At 41.4% G+C, this 16698-nt stretch overlaps 1 protein-coding gene across 4 annotated transcripts in view; it reads right to left on the reverse strand.

Annotated features, from left to right (window-relative positions):
• SPATS2 (spermatogenesis associated serine rich 2) overlaps window positions 1–16698 on the reverse strand; it is an 86461-nt gene that overhangs the window by 4385 nt on the left and 65378 nt on the right. For all 4 annotated transcript variants that reach the window (XM_078769433.1, XM_078769452.1, XM_078769440.1 and 1 more), the window contains 2 exons: window positions 16043–16178; window positions 140–198 (listed from right to left, as the gene is read on the reverse strand). In XM_078769433.1, the coding sequence (XP_078625559.1) occupies window positions 140–198; window positions 16043–16178 (195 nt within the window). The remainder of the gene's footprint in view (window positions 1–139; window positions 199–16042; window positions 16179–16698) is intronic.

The following is a 16698-nucleotide window of genomic DNA, read 5'->3' on the forward strand; positions in this document are numbered from 1 at the left end:
GACGACGAACAATCATTTCTTTTTTCTCAGATTGTTTGGCTTCAAGTACCAATCTGGTCCAATTCCAAAATGACGGAGAATATCCATGTAACGGCAAACCCGCTCAATTCACAAGACGGTGATCGTACAATTAACTTACTGGCCTCTTTCTTGACCTTGTCGAGCTCGCCCAGCAGTGAAACCTCTCGGTCCATTAGACTAAAGATAGGGGAAACAAAATACGTGCAAGTCATGTGGCACAGACCATTCGTTAAAGAAAAACTGCAATCAGAGCTTATACAATCAAGTTTATGCACAAAGTATACTTATACAATCTGTTCTGCATTTTGGGGTTGGAGGTAATATGGCCACCCTGTTATGGCCAGATGATTGTGTTGTCCTGTTTGGTTCTAGGATATGGCTCCAGCCATGGTTGTGATGAAATGTGATGCATTTTGAACTGGAAAGTTCATAGAACACGATACCTTGCGCAGTGTTCAAGTGTATACTTAAATTTGAACAAAATAATGATTTCAAATATCGTTTTTTTTAAATCCGTAGGTTTAGCGCTGATGAAGCAGTCTTATACACCACACTTACATATCCAGTGTAATACGCAATGTTGGGTCTCAGTTTAGGAGATGGAGGCTTTATTGATCACCATAGAATGCAGCGTCAATCAGCATCGTACATAGCCATATCGGCCGACTCTTCTTCACCCCGCCATTGTATCCTCTGACATGCCACTCCCTCTCAAGCGATCTAATCGATATGTAGCATGATTCTTGGAAGTGTTATGAAGGCAATTTTGTTCTACAGTGTTCAAGTATATAATTCAATTTAAATGGAGGTTTAAAGGCACATATATATATATATATATATATATATATATATATATAAATAAATAAATTCCAGGTTTTACCGCCATTTCCCCCCAGTGTTTATTACACCACCCTATCTAACATGTTACATTAGTTATTTGTACCTGTTGTTTGTGTGCTTTATAACCCTGAAAAACAGTAGGTTTACTGTTTGGAATGATTTTAAATTTTGTTTGACAGGCAGACAGACAGGGTAGAAATGTTGTCTCACTCGTCTCTGCATATGTGCGATTAGGCCAAATTCAGAGCCAAAGTACAGTAAAACGAGAAACTTTGCTGCCTATTCATGTTTCGATTCATGCTCAAAATACAACATTCATTTTAACAAGTTCTTCCTCTATCATAGACTGATCAGACAGACTTGCCTGAACCAAATGATTAACCCCACTTTTCCTTTGGCATGCGCGGGGTAAAAAAAAAATCAGCAATTGATCTTTTTCAAAGCACCAGCGTACATCACATTATGTATAGAATCATTCACCGTCTTGTGATGATAATCCTCCCACTGTCGGGCGTATATAGCTGCTACGGCAGTTTCATTGGCTAGAAGGTACAGTCCTGAACGGGTCACCACGATGGCGTAGGATACGTTAATGGCTCACGTTTTCTTCCAGAGCTGGTTAGTACCACACTCTTTTTCAATGTCCACTGGATGGAACGAGGTGAATACTGGTGGTTGTACTTAGGGTGTGCCCAAGGAGGTTTCAGGTGATAAATTATAGCCCCTGGGGTTCAGGGTTGGGGGAAGGAGGACCCGAATTTTCTCAATATCTAAAATCTGATGAAAAAGTTCCAGGACTAAATTAATTGAAGGAAAATGAAGTATACAGTACTATAGAGATAGTAGAGAAGTGGTATTGTCGACAACACTTGTTGACAAACTTCTGGCAGGAATCCACCATCTTGTCTCAGTCTTGAGTGCCACACGTGCTTATTTTTGTCGCATTGTAAAATGTCTGACTTGAAGGAGCAACGTGTGCATCAAATTACATGTAGAACTCGGTAAGACAGGCATGGAGTCCTATGAAAAGTTACTGTGTTTGAGGATGAAGCTGTCGGCCATTCGAAAACATTTGAGTGGTTTGCTCGGTTTAAAAGTGGCTGAACTTCCATCGACGATGACCTATGCTCCGGCTGTCCATCAGCCTCGCACAGTGAGGAATCAGTTGTTAATGTTCGCGACACGATTTGTGGTAACAGACGAATGGCGATTTGTGAAGTGACGGAAGAAGTTGACATCTCCTACGGCACATGTCAAACGATTATGACTCGAGACTTGGGAATGAGGCGGGTCTTGGCAAACCCCGTGGGTTCTCACTCCGGTACAAAAATAACCGCCTCACAGTGTCTCAGGAACACATTGATCGTGCAGGAAATGATGAAAACTTCCTGCCCTGCATTATTACAGGTGACGCGACGACTTTATGGCAACATGCCCGAAACTAAGCATCAGTCATCTCAGTAGAAAACTCTGCCATAACCTCGACCGATGAAAGCAAGACAGGTACGCTCAAATGTGAAGGTGATGTTGATTGTGTTTTTAGACAGTGGAGGTGGTGTGCACCATGAGTCCGTCCATTCCACAAGGCCAGAGATTGAATCAGTGGTTTCATTTGGCCATTCTGAAACCCCCAAAGAGATTCAGTTTGACGGCAGCGGCCTAAAAAATGGGAGTCAGGTTTGTGGATATTGCATCATGACAATGTGCCCACACATTCAACACTATCCACACGAATAATGTTTGGCCAAGCACAACATTTCACTGGATCACCACCCGCCATATTCACCAGCTTTGGCACCAAATAACCTTTTTCTGTTCCAACGACTGTAACGCACCCTAAAAGTAAGGATGTGCCAACCATCATTCAAAATGTGACCCAGGAACTGAAAGCCATCACAAAAAAAAATAAACATATGTCACCCACAGGGTGAACCGTATCTTGCCAAGTGACCTTGACCTTTGACCTTGACCTTAATAATTTCGTATGGTGAATAGTATGTCTTCATGACCAACGCACATGAAATATTGAAAGATTTTGATGAGAACTGAGGAAATAATTTTTTCATGAAAATTCCGTTTTTTCGTCATGACGTCATCAAATGACGTCATAGCGTCAAACTGTTTACAGATCTGGGAAGCACTCATCAAGGGCATTCATATGAGGTATTACTCGATATGGTACCTACGATTTCAAAATTTGACCTTGGGGTCAATAATTTTCGACCTCCAGCGCTAACCATGAAGGTCAAGGCCGATCGCCACCAAAAACTAATCAGCTGAGCGCCGGACCATATACTAGATTCCCATGAAGTTTGGAGACGATCCGATCAAAGTTACTCAAAAAATTAGTGTTTCGTCGACCTCCATGATTGGCCGCAAAGTGACCTTGACCTTTGACCTTGACCTTCATAATTTTGTGTGCTAAAGGGTATCTCTAAAAGACTCTGATATGCGAACTTACAAGAGTTTCCAAAGGGAACTGTGCTCTACAGAGTGACCTAAACAATGCGAACTAAAGCAATACAATATACATGAAAAGTGCAGTTTTTTCGTCATAACGCCGTCAAATGACGTCACATTGTCAAACTAGTTATATGTTTGGAAAGCACTCAACAAGGGCTTCAATTTGAGGTACTACTCGATATGGTAACTGAAACTTGAAAATTTTACCTTTTGGTCAAAATTGAATGACCTTCAAAATGACCTTGAAGGTCAAGGCCGATCGACACCAAAAACTAATCAACAGCGCCATACCACACCCTATATACCCACCAAGTTTGGAGATCATAAGATCAAAGTTACTCAAAAAATAAGGGTTTCGTAATTTGACCTTGGGGTCAATAATTTTCGACCTCCAGCGCTAACCATGAAGGTCAAGGCCGATCGCCACCAAAAACTAATCAGCCGAGCGCCGGACCATATACTAGATTCCCATGAAGTTTGGAGACGATCCGATCAAAGTTACTCAAAAAATAAGGGTTTCGTTTACCTCCATGATTGACCGCAAAGTGACCTTGACCTTTGACCTTGACCTTCAAAATTTTGTGTGCTGAAGGGTATCTCTATAGGACTCTGATATGCGAAGTTACAGGAGTTTCCAATAATAACTGTGGTCTACAGAGTGATCTAAACGTGAAAAAAAAATGATTAACCACAAACAAAAAAACAAATAAAACATCACCCACAGGGTGAACCGTATCTTGCCAGGGTTTCGTTGACCTCCATGATTGACCGCAAAGTGACCTTGACCTTTGACCTTGACCTTAATAATTTCGTATGGTGAATAGTATGTCTTCATGACCAACGCACATGAAATATTGAAAGATTTTGATGAGAACTGAGGAAATAATTTTTTCATGAAAATTCCGTTTTTTCGTCATGACGTCATCAAATGACGTCATAGCGTCAAACTGTTTACAGATCTGGGAAGCACTCATCAAGGGCATTCATATGAGGTATTACTCGATATGGTAACTGAAACTTGAAAATTTTACCTTTTGGTCAAAATTGAATGACCTTCAAAATGACCTTGAAGGTCAAGGCCGATCGACACCAAAAACTAATCAACTGAGCGCCATACCACACCCTATATACCCACCAAGTTTGGAGATCATAAGATCAAAGTTACTCAAAAAATAAGGGTTTCGTAATTTGACCTTGGGGTCAATAATTTTCGACCTCCAGCGCTAACCATGAAGGTCAAGGCCGATCGCCACCAAAAACTAATCAGCTGAGCGCCAGACCATATACTAGATTCCCATGAAGTTTGGAGACGATCCGATGAAAGTTACTCAAAAAATAAGGGTTTCGTCGACCTCCATGATTGACCACAAAGTGACCTTGACCTTTGACCTTGACCTTCAAAATTTTGTGTGCTGAGGGGTATCTCTATAGGACTCTGATATGCGAAGTTACATGCGAACATATGCGAAGATATGGTACCTACGATTTCAACATTTGACCTTGGGGTCAATAATTTTCGACCTCCAGCGCTAACCATGAAGGTCAAGGCCGATCGCCACCAAAAACTAATCAGCTGAGCGCCGGACCATATACTAGATTCCCATGAAGTTTGGAGACGATCCGATCAAAGTTACTCAAAAAATAAGGGTTTCAACATTTGACCTTGGGGTCAATAATTTTCGACCTCCAGCGCTAACCATGAAGGTCAAGGCCGATCGCCACCAAAAACTAATCAGCTGAGCGCCGGACCATATACTAGATTCCCATGAAGTTTGGAGACGATCCGATCAAAGTTACTCAAAAAATAAGGGTTTCGTCGACCTCCATGATTGACCACAAAGTGACCTTGACCTTTGACCTTGACCTTCAAAATTTTGTGTGCTGAAGGGTATCTCTATAGGACTCTGATATGCGAAGTTACATGCGAAGATATGGTACCTACGATTTCAACATTTGACCTTGGGGTCAATAATTTTCGACCTCCAGCGCTAACCATGAAGGTCAAGGCCGATCGCCACCAAAAACTAATCAGCTGAGCGCCGGACCATATACTAGATTCCCATGAAGTTTGGAGACGATCCGATCAAAGTTACTCAAAAAATAAGGGTTTCAACATTTGACCTTGGGGTCAATAATTTTCGACCTCCAGCGCTAACCATGAAGGTCAAGGCCGATCGCCACCAAAAACTAATCAGCTGAGCGCCGGACCATATACTAGATTCCCATGAAGTTTGGAGACGATCCGATCAAAGTTACTCAAAAAATAAGGGTTTCGTCGACCTCCATGATTGACCACAAAGTGACCTTGACCTTTGACCTTGACCTTCAAAATTTTGTGTGCTGAAGGGTATCTCTATAGGACTCTGATATGCGAAGTTACAGGAGTTTCCAATAATAACTGTGGTCTACAGAGTGATCTAAACGTGAAAAAAAATGATTAACCACAAACAAAAAAACAAAAAAACAAACAAATAAACCTATGTCACCACGAGGGTGAACCGTATCTTGCCAAAATGTGAACATGAGTGACTTGCTTCAGGTCACACTGAGGTGAACAGAACTGCTATCCACTAGAAGCGACTCTTTGAGGAATGTCTGCCCACGAGATATTGAAAGATTTTGATGAGAACTGAGGAAATAATTTTTTCATGAAAATTCCGTTTTTTCGTCATGACGTCATCAAATGACGTCATAGCGTCAAACTGTTTACAGATCTGGGAAGCACTCATCAAGGGCATTCATATGAGGTATTACTCGATATGGTACCTACGATTTCAAAATTTGACCTTGGGGTCAATAATTTTCGACCTCCAGCGCTAACCATGAAGGTCAAGGCCGATCGCCACCAAAAACTAATCAGCTGAGCGCCGGACCATATACTAGATTCCCATGAAGTTTGGAGACGATCCGATCAAAGTTACTCAAAAAATAACGATTTCAACATTTGACCTTGGGGTCAATAATTTTCGACCTCCAGCGCTAACCATGAAGGTCAAGGCCGATCGCCACCAAAAACTAATCAGCTGAGCGCCGGACCATATACTAGATTCCCATGAAGTTTGGAGACGATCCGATCAAAGTTACTCAAAAAATAACGATTTCAACATTTGACCTTGGGGTCAATAATTTTCGACCTCCAGCGCTAACCATGAAGGTCAAGGCCGATCGCCACCAAAAACTAATCAGCCGAGCGCCGGACCATATACTAGATTCCCATGAAGTTTGGAGACGATCCGATCAAAGTTACTCAAAAAATAAGGGTTTCGTCGACCTCCATGATTGACCACAAAGTGACCTTGACCTTCAAAATTTTGTGTGCTGAAGGGTATCTCTATAGGACTCTGATATGCGAAGTTACATGCGAAGATATGCGAAGATATGGTACCTACGATTTCAACATTTGACCTTGGGGTCAATAATTTTCGACCTCCAGCGCTAACCATGAAGGTCAAGGCCGATCGCCACCAAAAACTAATCAGCTGAGCGCCGGACCATATACTAGATTCCCATGAAGTTTGGAGACGATCCGATCAAAGTTACTCAAAAAATAAGGGTTTCAACATTTGACCTTGGGGTCAATAATTTTCGACCTCCAGCGCTAACCATGAAGGTCAAGGCCGATCGCCACCAAAAACTAATCAGCTGAGCGCCGGACCATATACTAGATTCCCATGAAGTTTGGAGACGATCCGATCAAAGTTACTCAAAAAATAAGGGTTTCGTCGACCTCCATGATTGACCACAAAGTGACCTTGACCTTTGACCTTGACCTTCAAAATTTTGTGTGCTGAAGGGTATCTCTATAGGACTCTGATATGCGAAGTTACATGCGAAGATATGCGAAGATATGGTACCTACGATTTCAACATTTGACCTTGGGGTCAATAATTTTCGACCTCCAGCGCTAACCATGAAGGTCAAGGCCGATCGCCACCAAAAACTAATCAGCTGAGCGCCGGACCATATACTAGATTCCCATGAAGTTTGGAGACGATCCGATCAAAGTTACTCAAAAAATAAGGGTTTCAACATTTGACCTTGGGGTCAATAATTTTCGACCTCCAGCGCTAACCATGAAGGTCAAGGCCGATCGCCACCAAAAACTAATCAGCTGAGCGCCGGACCATATACTAGATTCCCATGAAGTTTGGAGACGATCCGATCAAAGTTACTCAAAAAATAAGGGTTTCGTCCACCTCCATGATTGACCACAAAGTGACCTTGACCTTTGACCTTGACCTTCAAAATTTTGTGTGCTGAAGGGTATCTCTATAGGACTCTGATATGCGAAGTTACAGGAGTTTCCAATAATAACTGTGGTCTACAGAGTGATCTAAACGTGGAAAAAAAATGATTAACCACAAACAAAAAAACAAAAAAACAAAAAAACAAACAAAAAAACAAACATACAAGCTGACTAATACATCTTGCAAAAACTTCGTTTTGGCAAGATAAAAAACAAACAAACAAACATACAAGCTGACTGATACATCTTGCAAAAACTTCGTTTTGGCAAGATAAAAAGAGTACCAGGGATGCTTAAAAACATGGCAGGGCCACTGGAATCATTATGTTCAATCAGGGGGAAACGACTTTGAAGGACATACATTTGATTAACTGTGTTGTCCTTTAGTTTTGTAAGAATAAATTTAGTCCTGGAACCTTTTGATCAGACCTCGTAAATATGTATCGTATAGTGCCACCTGGTGGAAGCCAATAATAGAAATACATCATAAAAGTGGGAGAATGAACCCATCTGTAAGGACAGGTTTTTCACAAGTAATTTCAAAGTAAGCTAACAAAAAGGTTTGGTAGCATGAGGTTAATTAAGATTCTCTTATCCCCACCCCACCCTTTGACTCAAAGTGGGGCCTGGAAAAGTGGAGGCTGGCAGGATAGCCAAGTAGTATGCATACCTGAGTTTGAATCTACGTTTATTTCTGCCTGGACTGTGGGTAATGTGAGGTCGGGTCTTCGTAGGAGATTCCTTGATACTGGGTTATATTGCTTGCTATCCAGGTGCTTGCTGTCTGGGCAGCAGCTTAAACAAATTGACCAGATAGTTTGCAGGTTTCTTGTGAATGGTGTTCTTTGGATATAAAAGTACACACCTCTGAGTTTCAATAGCTGCTGCACACCATCTTACTATAATTCACCAAATGTCCGTCTGTCCGTTCAAAGGTACCGCAAAAACGGCTGAACCGATTGCAACGATATTTTGGGTGCGTAATCCTAGGACCCCCTGGAGTAAAATAGGCTTTACTGTTTTTCCAATTTTCCAGTTTTTCCAAACACGATGGAATAATATTTACCGATATGAACAGTGATGTGGCTTTTGTTGAAATTCTATGAACCAGGAGAGAGTAGATCGACTCCTGACGAACTCTTCCATTTATAAACGTGCGGCTCCGAAGTAACATGGTAGCGTATGCAAAGCAACTGAGAAACGGATGTAGCGGCCGCTTCCGTGTTACAGATTCGGCCCGCACTCTTCACACAAACGTAAGACTGAGAAAAGACGTGACGTGAGAAAGACATGTAAGAGAGAAAGACGTGCTTCCGTTTTGCAGAATTCAATCTTTTTTCAAAATGGGCACCATGTACTGTTTAGATTTTGATGATTTGTGTGTGATATGATTCAACGGATGTTTATATGAATCGTTTAAAATAAAAAAAAGCCTTCAATTTCTGACATTTTGCCTTTTCATTTGGGCCTCCCAATTGAAGTCCCGCCCGTAGGGTGGGTAGGGCGGGTACCGTTGCTAGTTACAAAAATGTTGCTTTTCAGTTTAAAATAATAACCATTCCTTTCATGCCGTGAGGCACATAAGGCTTCCGTGGCAGCTTCATTTGGTTAAGGAGTACAATCCTGGACTTCAACGCAAGACACTGGAATGGCTTATTAATACCACAGTCAGCTGGTACTCATTTTGCCGACCGCGGAGGATGACGGGTTGAATCGACCCATCTGGTGTTATTACAACGGCATGACAAAGGGCTCAAACTCAAGACACTAAGATCTTAAGCCAGCCGCCTTAACCATTAAGCCAACACCAGTCCTTGCTTTGCAGTGGTTGTGCTGTCCCAAAACTTATGGCAGTACAATGTATCAAGTATTGGTAGCTTATGCTTGAGTAAATTGATTCAACTTATGATTAGGAAACATGAATGTCTTGTATAAAAGCATTAAATTCCTGCTCTTCAACACTTATTTATCCATCCAATTACCATACTCATAGGCGAGACTATAGGCACTGCATTTACTGGCAGGGAATTCACTATGTGGTTTACCACTGCCTTTCTTAAGGTAGGGTAAGAGTTTGACTGAGGCGCAGGTACACAATGGCTTGTACTAAAATATGCAATTTGGTGTCTATCTACCAATACTCAAATCTGGCCTCCAAAGCCAGTCGCCGACTGAGCATCCTCCGTCGTGCAAAGTCCTTCCTTGGCACACCTGAGCTCCTCACCACATACAAGACTTTCATCCGCAGCTCAATGGAATAATGTTTCCCCCTCTGGGCTGGTGCTCCTGCCTCACACCTAGCTAGTCTTCACACCGTTGAAACCAAAGCTTTCAGAATCATTGGAATCTTCTGCGATTAAGCTAACTCTGAGGGCCTTTCACTTACTCACCGCAGGCAGGTTGGTGGTCTTTCTGTCTTCTACCGACTCCTCTCTGGCCTTGCTCCCCCAGCTCTCTCTGTGCTCTGTCCCCCAAATATTCCTACAGGTCGCACAAGATCTGCCTGCAACCCTCTTATGGTTAAACTGCCAAAATCAAGACTCACTATTCTCCTTCATTCCTCTTTACTCCCGCCTCTGGAACAAACGCCCTCACTCTCTTCAATCCCACTCCTTCCTCCAGGTCTTTAAAACAGCCGTTCACCACCATCTCTTATCTTCCCCCATCCAAAACCTTGATCTATTCTACCCCCGTTAAAACACCCCAAATCCACTTTTTTGAAATACCAACTTCCTTCCTGGAAGTCCTTGCAGTGTCCTTGTCTTTTGTACTTTTCCCACCCCTCCCCCCTTCCCACACCTCCTCCCCCAAGCCCTCTCCCTCCCACAGATCTCCTGATGTACCTGCTCTCAAATGTTGTGTTTGTGTGCTTCCCCTTCTCTCCCCATCTTGTCTACCGCTCCCCTTATTATATGCTTTGTGTGTCTGTTTGATTTTTTGTGTAATAAATGTTAGCTCTTTCACGAGCCTTGATCCTGTATACAAAAAAAAATAATCTCTGTCTGCACGTGATGTGTCTGACTCAATTTGGTGTCATTCAATCAAACTTGCTAAAAGTCATACGACAACGGTTGTAGTGACTTAATAGTCCCACCTTGGACAAACGCTGTGTTGAAGTGTATAGATAGCTTGTGGCATTTCCCAGGGCGCATAAATTATTATAATCACAAACTATTCAATTCTGTCCAATGTATGATTAACTTTTTAAACAATCAATAGTGTTGTTTAACACTAAACTGAAAGACATGTGGAGGCATTTCTGCTTATTGCATCCCACATAGACTCACGGACCCAAGCCGCCTGGACTAACCAGGCCTCGATGCTCTTTAGCTAATAAAATGTGCTTAAATTGGTCTTTACGCATGAATGATGTATCCCATTGCATGTCCGATTTTTGTTATTTTTCTAGCTATCAGATTATATGTGGACTATAGGGGACTGTTTATGACATATGGGCCTACCTTGGGATCTCATATGTGATTTCTCCCAAGCATGGCTTCAAGTGTAACATGTGATATTGTCCCCGACACAAGTATGCTCATCTCTATTTAATCCTATTTTTGCAAGTTCTAGCTCTTGCTGTGTCTGAGTGGCGATCCATCAAGGATTGTGCCCAATAGTCAAGGAAACCACTTCGGTAGTCCCATGCACCTGAAGATGCAAAAGGAGCGGTCTTCTTATTCTAGCCAGCTATTATACATTTTGACGTTGCATGTCTGTGTTCGTGCGATACCAGTCACTACCAAGAGTTTATTTTTATGCAGCCCATTATCTCCATGTGATTGTTTATTTGTGCCGACTGCTGCTTTTTTAATAGAAGGATAATACAACAGGAAGAGCATAGATAGGTTACTCCACCCATTACACCTTTATATCCACACAAGCAACACCTTTTGAAAACAGAACACATGACAACGCAAGCTTTGCATACAATGGATAGCAGATAAGGTGGACTGAAGGAAGAGGTGAATGAGAGGAAAGGAAAAACAACGAATGAAGTAGAAGAAAGAGATGAACAAAGATGAAAAAGAAAGAAAGATGAAAGCGTGACGGATGAAGATATGAATGAGAGAGGGAAAATGGAGATGAACGAGATGATGGGGGGGGGGGGGGAGGGGTATTTTTCTTTGTTTTGGATCGGCTTATTCTTGTCACCTAACTAACTCATCCACCAAGTTTTGTCATAACTCGTCCACAACTCTTTAAACTATGTATTATATCGCTTTTCGCCCGATGTCTCAATGGTGAAGAATCACTTAAAATTAAATAATTCTCGTATCCGAATTCATATTCAAATCTTCACCAAAATTGAATCGATTCTTCCTTATCACACACACAACCTCTCCACAAAGCTTCGTCCAAATCCGTCCACAACTTTTGAGATATCTTGCTATATATCGTTTTTAGCCCTATCTCCCAATGGTGAAGAATCACTTGAAATTAAATAACTCTCGTATCGGAATCCATATTCAGATTTTCACCAAAATCGAATAAATTAGTCCTTGGTGAAGGTGAAGTCTGAGTCATCACTCAATGGTGAAGAATCACTTAAAAATTTATACTAGCCGGATTCGAATCCCGATCTTCACCAAAATCTAATAATTTTGGCCTTGCCGCATACACTACCTCTCCGCCATCTTTCGTCCGAATCGATCCACAACGTTTTGAGATATCTTGTTCACAGACACACGGACAAACAAACAGACAGGGTTGAAAACATAACCTCCATCCACCTTTGGTGGCAGAGATAACAATAAAGAGCAATAAATTACGATGTATCATCATTAAAATATGTTATTCCCCATGGAGAGTTCTTTACCATGAACCATGTCTCAATTTTTATGCCTCCTCCCCCGAAAGTGGCAGGAGGCATTATGTTTTCGGGTTGTCCGTCCGTACGAGCTACACTTCGTTTTTCTCAGCAACCACATGTCCGATTGAGACGAAACATTCAGGGTATGAGTGACACCTACGCAGAATGTTTTTGTGATAATTGTGACGTCATAAGTCACGTGGTATGGCAGCCCTCTTGGATTAAATGCAAATAATAAAAAAATTATTTCTCAGAAACCGCTGAATAGAAAGATTTGAAACTTGGCATGTTGTAAGGTACTCCCAATGGGGAATAAAAGCATGATAATGATGACATAGGTGAAGTGGTATACCAGACAAAATATTTTTATCGAATTCCTTATCCTAAAAATCTGAAATTGCATGCACATGATCTATGACCCATTTGTATTGAAATATTAAATTTATGTCATGAGTCACATGGTTTGGCAGCCATATTGGATTTCACCTAAAACGTTTAAAAAAAACATCTTCTCCCAAACCACCAAATTGATTGACTCGAAACATTACGTGTGTCATTGACTTGGCATGGCGATTAAAAGATCACGAAAACATCATTGGTCACATGGTGTGGCAGACATATTGGATTGAAGGAAAATATTAACTAATTATATCTGAAACAGCTTACCCTATTGATGCGAAATTTTACAAATATCATCTAACACCATTGTTGCATATACTTTGAAAATGATGACGTCGTTGTCGCCAATATGTAGTATGGCAGCCATCTTGGATAGAAAAACAAGCCTTATCTGATTAACATGAAACTTCACAAACGTGATCTACCCATACATATGCAGAGTGTACATTTTTTTAAGGTCATACATCATGTGGTCTGGCGGCCATATTAGATTGAAAGCCGAAAAAAATAATCCCTTCTCTGAAACCGCTTCACCAATCGATGTGAAACCTGTCATGGCTGGTGAAAATGTGATACTTGAAAACAGCTGAAGGGATTTAAATCAAACTTATTTATTTTTAGGACAGTCAACGAGGGCTTCTACCCATTGTGGGACTAAGCAGAGGCATATTGGCGACACAGTCGCATTGCTCTAGTTTCGATGTAGCGCTTTCGGAGAGGTGCAAATAGAGGTGAAAAGTTTTTCAGTTTTTCCAAGATGGCGCTCATACCACGTGACCTATAATGTTGTAATTATCATAAAATTTTTCTACATGAGGAGGCGCACCTATGGTGAAAATTTCCTGTCAATCAGACCCAACTGTTGCAGAGAAAAATCATATTTATTCTGTGCAAACAGACAGACAAATGAAAAATCGGTCAGAGACCGAGGACTTGCTGCAATGTCCTTTTTTATCGGCCATTTTGGACAAATATGGCGGCCGAACCACGTGTTGATGACGTCATCATTATTTGTTTTCTAAACTAATTTATTCTTTGATGATGCTCAAGAAATTTCATCTTGATCGGATGAAGTTTTGTACCTGTCGAATTATGACGTCATAATGGAGGCCTTGGGCCGAGAGAGTTAAAAATTGGGCAGTCTATTCCAGGGCAAGACAAATATGTGTGTAAAGTATGGCGATTCTACGTGCAACGGTGTAGACGTAGTACTGCGAACAAACAGACACAGATGAAAAATCGGTCAGAGACCGAGGACTTGCCGGAATGTACTTTTTTATCGGCCATTTTGGACAAATATGGCGGCCGAACCACGTCACCTATGACGTCATCATTATTTGTTTTCTAAACTAATTTATTCCTTGATGATGCTCAATAAATTTCATCTTGATCGGATGAAGTTTTGTACTTGTCGAATTATGATGTCATAATGGAGGCACCTATGACATCATCAATAACGTATTTTATTCCCCATGGAGAGTTCTTTACAATGAGCCATGTCTTAATTTTTTCCATTCATCACTTTCAGAGATATAGAGGTGCAAAGTTTTTCGGTTTTTCCAAGATGGCGGCCGAACCACGTGACTGACGACGTCCTCATTTTTTTTTTCTCCACCAATTTATGCCGACGTGGCGCTCAAGAAATTGCATCTTGATTGGATGAAGTTTTGTACTTGTCGAATTATCAAATTATGACGTCATAATGGAGGCCTTGGGCCGAGAGAGTTACAAATTGGGCACAGTCTATTCCATGGCAAGACAAATATGTGTGTGAAGTTTGGCAATTCTATGTGCAACGGTGTAGACGTAGTGCTGCGCACAGACAGACAAACAGACAGACAAACCAAACGATCAACATACTTGCCGGAATCTTTTCCGGCAAGTAAAAAACGGACTCGAATACAATGCCCTCTCCTCGGGCGAGGGTAACTGGAACGGCACTCGGTAGCGCACATACCCACACCAGGCTCATTAGTTTACGTTTGGTATCCCATCAATAGGCTGGATCTGGATTCGGACCTGAACCAAAATTTAATCGACTTCTTGTCACCTAACCAACTCATCCACCAAGTTTTGTCACAACGGCCACAACTTTTTGAGATATCATGCTACATAATGTTTTGGGCCCCATCTCACAATGGTGAAGAATCACTTTGAAATAAAAAAAAAAATTCATATCCGGATCCAGATTTGGACGTACACCAAAATTAATTCATCCTTGTCACACAACCAACCTATCCGCCAAGTTTCATCCAAATCTGTCCATAACGTTTTGAGATGTTGTGCTATGTGTTGTTTTTAGCCCAAACGCTCAATGTCAAAGAATCACTTAAAACATTATCAGATCCTAATTCAGATCTGCACCAAAATTGAATCAATTAATCCTTGTCATACACTCAACGAGTCCACCAAGTTTTGGCCAAATCCGTCCCCAACTCAGATATTGTGCTATATATAGTTTTTGGCCCTGTCTTTCAATGCTGAAGAATCACTAAAGAAATTATAGCATCCGGATCCAGATCTGGATCTTCACCAAAATCTAATCAATTAATCCTTGTCACACACCCAAAATATCCACCAAATTTCATCTAAATATGTCCCAACTTTTGGAGATATCCTTCATACAAACAGACTGGGGTGAAAACATGTTACATTTGTGTGGCGTGGGGATGAAATACTTTCGAAAGGTCAGATGTTTTAGTTTAGCATGGACTGCGTGACGCGTCGAAAGCCCATTTAGATGTACACTACATGACCAAAAGTATGCGGACACCCCTTCTAATTAGTGGATTCGGCTGTTTCAGCCACACCCATTGCTGACAGGTATATATAATCAAGCACACAGCCATGCAATCTCCATAGACAAACATTGGCAGTAGAATGGGCTGTACTGAAGAGCTCAGTGACTTTCAACGTGGCACCGTCATAGGATGCCACCTTTCCAACAAGTCCGTTGAATCTACCTAATTATAGTCATTCCTTTTTCAGATATTTTTAAAATAATGTCCTCTGTGCAATAATGTTTGAGCAATATTGCTGCTGGCTTTGCTAAAGCCAAACTGGATGGGTCACTTGCTTGGCATCAGTGTGGGATGCCAGTGACCTAGTGTTCAAATCCTACACGTTTTAACATTCCTTCAACAATGTAATGCAAGTACAAGCTCATGTACAAGACTTAAATAGAGCTTGCTTCATAATATGTGGTCAGGTAAGAATCACATCTGGCAGAAAATAAATAAATTGTAAAATGCATATCTGACCTTTGTTGAACGTCATAAAACGACACTTTTATCTTCTTTATAGAAACATCAATTTCCTGTTTGACGAGCATGCGATATCTGTTCAGTGACACCGTGCATCTTTGCAAATCCTTCACAGACTTCTCTATGCTGCTTCCTGCAAAACAAATGCAAACCATTATTAGTATCCTGTCGACGTGATGAAGAACGATCACTTCTTCAAAAAGGGGATGCTCAACTTTGGCATAAAGGTATTTAAGTGATCCTGCAATTGCGAGTCACAGAAGCACTCACAATTATTCACAATACCTTCGGGGAAGATGACCAAGCAGTAATTTGGAGTAGCCACTCGTACAAAATGACCTTTTATTTTTTTTTAAAAACGGCAATTGGGATAGTTAAAGGGAAACAATTTAACACCACAACTACACTACTTCCATGGGTCCAATTATTCGCACCTTGTGGAGTCAGCCAGGGAAAGTTTTTAGCGCAAGACTTCATGAAGCGGCTGGCCAGCCCTGACCTTCGATTGAGGGTGGAAGGAATTTAAAATTTGTTCAGGGTGCCAGTGATGACTCGCCTGCCTTTTATGAAAACTTCCTGTGGGATCCTTCAAGTCGAGGACAAACCAGTGCTGGTAGACAGGTCCTCTTGGCTTAAGGTCCCTCTGATGGACG

Source organism: Myxine glutinosa, chromosome 1 (assembly GCF_964187855.1).
Source record: "Myxine glutinosa chromosome 1, kmMyxGlut1.1, whole genome shotgun sequence".
Taxonomy (NCBI): domain Eukaryota; kingdom Metazoa; phylum Chordata; class Myxini; order Myxiniformes; family Myxinidae; genus Myxine; species Myxine glutinosa.